Source organism: Chelonia mydas, chromosome 4, assembly GCF_015237465.2.
Source record: "Chelonia mydas isolate rCheMyd1 chromosome 4, rCheMyd1.pri.v2, whole genome shotgun sequence".
In the NCBI taxonomy this organism is placed as follows: Eukaryota; Metazoa; Chordata; order Testudines; family Cheloniidae; genus Chelonia; species Chelonia mydas.
In genome coordinates this window covers 67,322,025-67,327,502 of record NC_057852.1, presented here as the reverse complement: position 1 = coordinate 67,327,502, position 5,478 = coordinate 67,322,025, and the positions used below count along the sequence as shown (strand labels likewise).

Genomic DNA, 5,478 nt, shown 5'->3' with positions numbered 1-5,478 from the left:
AAGATAACTGAACTGGATTCTAATAGGATTATAATTTAATCTGCAGAATCTTTATTATGCCTAAAGAAGAGAGAACCCAGATTGATGGTCAGTGCCCAGATTGAGTTTGCAGGACTGACTATTTTAAAAAAAAAAAAAAAAAAAAAGCCATTTTATTAACTTCTAAACTGAGCAAATTTAGTCTAGAATTAGTAAAAACACATGAAACCCATGATACCATTTTACAGTCACCTGAAACTAAAACCATGTTTTAGGGTAGAAAACAGTCATTTTATCCCCAAACTCTCATCATAACTTAACAAGTTGACAGATTTTCCCCAACTTTACACACAAAAAAATCATTTAGTCACAAAGGAAATTTTTTTTATGAAAATCATGAAAATCTGAAAACAAGTTATACTGGAAGTCTAAATACAACTTTAACTGCAGTTTGCACTCCCAGCAAAAGTTAACACATACCATTCCTCTAACAAAAAAGCCATAATAGAAATATAGTAGCATAAGCTCATCTAACTTTCTATACATCACTGTTGTGTATAAAACTTTCAAACAATATCCTCTTTGATCAGTTTACTCCTTGATAACCTGGGCTCTCTCCTCCGCTCTGGAGAAGAATGGGATATCTACTAGCAGATAACAAGCCAATTCTTCCATTCCGTAAAAGAAAATATGCCTTCGGATTGTAGAAAGAAATTACTGTGAGAAGGTGCACAACTGTTCTAATGGTTTTGAACTCTCGGTTGTTGAGTTCAATGTGTGGGTACTGGGTGGAGCTGGTGGCCTAAAATATACAGGAACTCAGACTGGATGATCTGATAGTCCCTTCTGTCCTTAAATTCTAGGATTAAACCAACAGGTCTTCACTCCATTACTAGAAGTGAAGAGGACCACTTTAAAATAAAATAAATAAATTTAGAAAACCAGAATTTTTTTAAATGTCTTGATTTCATTATTCCCAATCTGTAACTGGTCGGATTATCAGAGGAGTTGTATGGACTCCGGGATAGAAAAAAGGCCGGAGTTTCTCTGTAAAAGTTTCAGTGAAAGTGTAGATGTGAGAATGGTCATTCAGATTGTAAAATGAAATCTCACCCAGTTCATAATCCAGGAAAATCCCAATCCGTTTAGGCTTCACTCTCAACAGTAGGGGTGTGGGACTGGAAGTAAGAGCTGTGTAAACATCTTTATTCCACAGCCTGAGTCTCCAATATCCATCCTCAGGTGATGGTGTAATTTTCCCTTTCCTAGTCACAGAGTCCCTACAAACTCCCAAAGTCCATTGAGTCTTGTCTCCCACCTCCACCTCCCAGTAATGTCTTCCTGAGACAAATCCCTCCGAGCCCAGAACAAATGGGTAATAAGTAAATCGCTCAGGATTGTCAGGCAGATCCTGCTTGGTCTCTCCGAACCTCACACTTTTGCGGTCTTCGGACAGTATAAGGTTAGGATGAGCTGTTTTGGGATCCAGAGTCACATCTGCTTTGAATTTCTTTATCATTTTCTTCAGGGCAAAGTGCTGCAGTGGAAAACTGCAACTGTCCTTCTTCAACTCAATGGAGATGGCCTTGGGGATCTTGATGTTTTCACACCTGTTCAGGGTGCTCTTTATGCCCTTCAGTAGGTCAATGGCTGGCTGCTGGCACCTCTCCTCAATCTCTGTGATGAGTTTACTGAGGCTGGTGCTGTGGTCAGCAAGCTTGGCAGCGTTCTCACTCAGCCTCTGGAGAACCTCCTTCTCCTCATCCTCCAGCCGCCGAAGCACAGCCTGCTGCTCCTCCTGCAGGAATTGGTGCAGCCTCTCAAACTCGGACGCAATTTTCTGCCGCCTGCTCTCAACTTTCTCCCTCAGTTCAGCTGGCTTCTTCTGCTCGCTGGAGAGGAATTTACGAGCATCTTCTACCTGCCTCTTCAGGGGACCCAGGTAGGCACGCAGCTTCTTTTTATGGGCCAGGGCGGCCCTGTCAAGGGGACCCACGGCATGGTCACGGTGGTGGCAGGAGATGCGGCAGGCTAGGCACACAGCCTCCTGGTCTTTCTCGCAGAAGAGACTGAGGACCTGTTGGTGCTTGTGGCACAGAACCCTGGAGGCATCAGGGCGGGGACGCCGGTGTCGCTGGCTGCGCTTGGCACGGAGCTGCCGGGCAATCTCGGCCACGTTGCCCAGCTGGCGGTTGGTACGGAAGCAGCGGAGGTGGAAGCGCCGACGGCAGACAGGGCAGGGGAAGTGGCCTTCCAGCTCCTCCCAGCAGCGGGAAATGCAGCCCCGGCAGAAGTTGTGGCCACAGTCAATGGTGACGGGGTCACTCAGGTAGTCCAGGCAGATGGAGCAGCTGGCCTCCACCTGCAGGCTCTCCAGGGCCTGGGCCGTCGCCATGCTCGGCCCCGCCCAGCGCCCGCGTGCTCGCCAACGGCCCCCAGAGCAACAGTTCCTGACAGGCCCTGCCACGTGACGCTGACAGCGTGGGGCCGAGTCGCGGAGTCTCCAGGCTTTAGCTCGCGGCGCCGCTCACGTCTGCCTGGACCCAACACCTCTCCCTTCCCCTGGGGAGACGTTGTGGCCCACAGTCAAAAAGGGAAGGACTTTCCACCCCTGCATCCACGTCGGCATCGAGCCCTGTACCCAATCAAAATGGAGAGAGGCCGGGGTTAAGGGTCTTTCTTCCCGCCCCTCGCTTTCCTTTCAGCCAATCAGACTAGAGATACGCTCTTCCCTCCTCCATGCCTCCCCAACGCAGCGGAAGTTGTCAAAGGCACAGACGAGCATAGCTGAGCCTTCGCGGCACTCCGAATAACGTCCTCTCGGCTCGGGACTGCGACGGAGCCGCGCGCCTTTCCACGGGGAGGAGATTACAACGGTGACACTTCCGTGCGCCGGAGACTACAGCTCCCGGCATGCAACGGGCACAAGCCGCCTGGCCCGTGGCCGAGCATTGCCTGCCGGGAGTTGTGCTCTCCGCGCGGCGGGGAGCTGTGGCACGCTGGGAGCTGTAGTCTCAGCGAGGGCTGCCGGAGTAACGTTACGTTCTCTGCCCGCCGCCGGTCGCTGCTTGGCTGTCACTGAGCGGGTTCGGGCCGCGAATTGAGCGGGCGCAGTAACCTCGGCGGAGCGGGCTGCCTCGCGGGTGCTGGGCGCGGGGCTAGAAGGCGGGCAGAGGGGCAAAGCTGGGGCGGGGGGACTGACTGCACAGGAGAAGGGCGAGCACCGGGAGGAGGGGCGGGGGCAGGAGTCGGGACTGTGAACTAGGCACTGGGGACGGCAGAGGGGATAAGTTACCCCGGCTGGCGGGGCGAGCTAGCTGCAGTGGATGCAAACATTAGATGATGAGGACCAGGGGCCTGTTCTCCCCCTCGCAGGATGGTGGAGCTCAGCACCCCCGTGCCCAGACAAGGCAGCTCTGCCCTGTCGGAGGTGATGTCGGAGCTGTTCAAGGAGACCAGTGAAATAGTTTACATACATTCTCCCTCCCCGGCCAAACATTATCACATTTATACACGGTGTTGGTGTTTACAAGGATCCTTTATCAGTTTCTAAGACTGCATAAAGCCTCACAGCAAGTCCCAAATGCAGGGGCTCTCAAACTTTTTTACTGGTGACCCCTTTCACATAACAAGCCTAGGAGTGGGACCCCCCCCCCTTATAAATTAAAAACACTTTTTAATATATTTAACACCATTATAAATGCTGGAGCAAAGTTGACAGCTTGCAACACCCCCCCGCAATAACCTCACAACCCCCTGAGGGGTCCCGACCCCCAATTTGAGAACCCCTGCCCAAATGCATTTGAGCTGGTGTTCTGATGGCTTGAATTGGATTGCCTTTTTCTTGTGATGCACTGTAAGTGTGGTTTCGCTCCTTTAACTTGTTTACTTTTTAAAATGTATTTCTTACTCTTAGCACTTCATCATTTACATTTATTTATATTTGTTACTATTGGATGGATATAATTGTCCATAGATTTAGTAAGAATCGTAGAAGTTACTGGGAGCTTCAGCAATCACATGTGGTATAACACTTCCTGTTTATATTACTATATTCGTTTTTAATTCTAAATGTTTGGGTTTTTTCCCCATTATAAAAAGAGTTGTCCCCTCTTCTGGGGTGCCACCTGATGTACTGGGGTTCCACTGAGCCCACCCTTTCCACCAGCCTGGGCTCCCTCACCCTGTCCTGCTGCGCACACACACAGGTAGGGACACTCCCAGCTGTAGCATCATAGAGTCTGTGTGGGAAGACAGCTCAGGGATTGCCCAGCACTCAACACCCTCTGGAGTGTAAACCCCAAATTATATTGTCTTGCTCTGTATAGAGATCTATCCAGCATAAACTCATGAAATTCGCTCGCTCCCTCCCTCAATTTGGAGGAAGATATGCAAAGCCTCCCGCCCCCCTCCAGTTATGAATTACACAAACTAGTTATAGAATAAACAAAAAAGTTTATTAACTACAAAAGGTAGATTTTAAGTTATTATAAGGGATAGCAAACAGGACAAAGTTGATTACTGAGCCAATAAAACAAAACACGCAAACTAAGCTTATTACACTAAATTAAACGGTTAATAGTAGCAAGTTCTCACCCTACGTGTTGTTTTATACAGGTTGCAGAGTTTCTCAAAGGTAAACTGCACGGCTTGAATGCAGCTTAAATCTCCAGGTATTCCTTTCACAGGCTAGACCTTTTTCACTTGAGCTCAGCCCCTGCATCCTGCTTAGTTCCCTTGTTTTTTCAGGTGTTTTCAGCAGTCTTCTTTCTTGGGTAGGGTGGCAGTGGAGAAGAACCAAGATTGACTCAGTCCCCAGCCTTAAATAGGATTTGCATATGGTGGAAATCCTTTGTTTCTCAGTTTGACCCCCACCCCCTCTTAATGGAAAAACACTAGAAGTCCAAGATTGTGTCCAGTACCAGATGACATGATCACCTGACCCTGCACTGTTAAAGCAGCATCCCTGAAATTTCTCAGGAAGGGAGATTAGCATCTTTAGAGTCCTATTGTCCTTCCTAATGGCCCATCCAGGCTGATTGCATACTGTCTGGTAGGCATTCCCCAAGTGTAAATACGGTTGTACATTGTTACATAGTCAATATTCCCAACTTCAGATATAGAAATGATACGTGCATACAAATGAGATAATCATACTCAGTAAATCATAACCTTTCCAGTGATACCTTACGTGACCCATCTTGCATAAAACATATCTTAGTTATGCCATATCATAAGCATATGTCTGTGAAGAATATGGGGTACAGGGTCACACCATGCACAAGGACAGGTTTCAGAGTAGCAGCCGTGTTAGTCTGTATTCACAAAAAGAAAAGGAGTACTAGTGGCACCTTAGAGACTAACAAATTTATTTGAGCATAAGCTTTCGTGAGCTATAGCTCATTTCATCGGATGCATGCACAAGTTTATTCTTTGGGATGTTTCAGAGTAACAGCCGTGTTAGTCTGTATTCGCAAAAAGAAAAGGAGGACTTGTGGC

The 5,478-nt window shown here is 48.1% G+C and overlaps 1 protein-coding gene across 1 annotated transcript; it reads right to left on the bottom strand.

The window, feature by feature from the left end:
* Window positions 1-341: 341 nt before the first annotated feature.
* TRIM60 (tripartite motif containing 60) lies at window positions 342-2,843 on the bottom strand. The gene has a single exon (XM_007067090.4). It carries the CDS (start codon window positions 2,372-2,374, stop codon window positions 950-952), a length of 1,425 nt encoding a protein of 474 aa, XP_007067152.1. The 5' UTR covers window positions 2,375-2,843; the 3' UTR covers window positions 342-949.
* Between the last annotated feature and the right edge of the window lie 2,635 nt (window positions 2,844-5,478).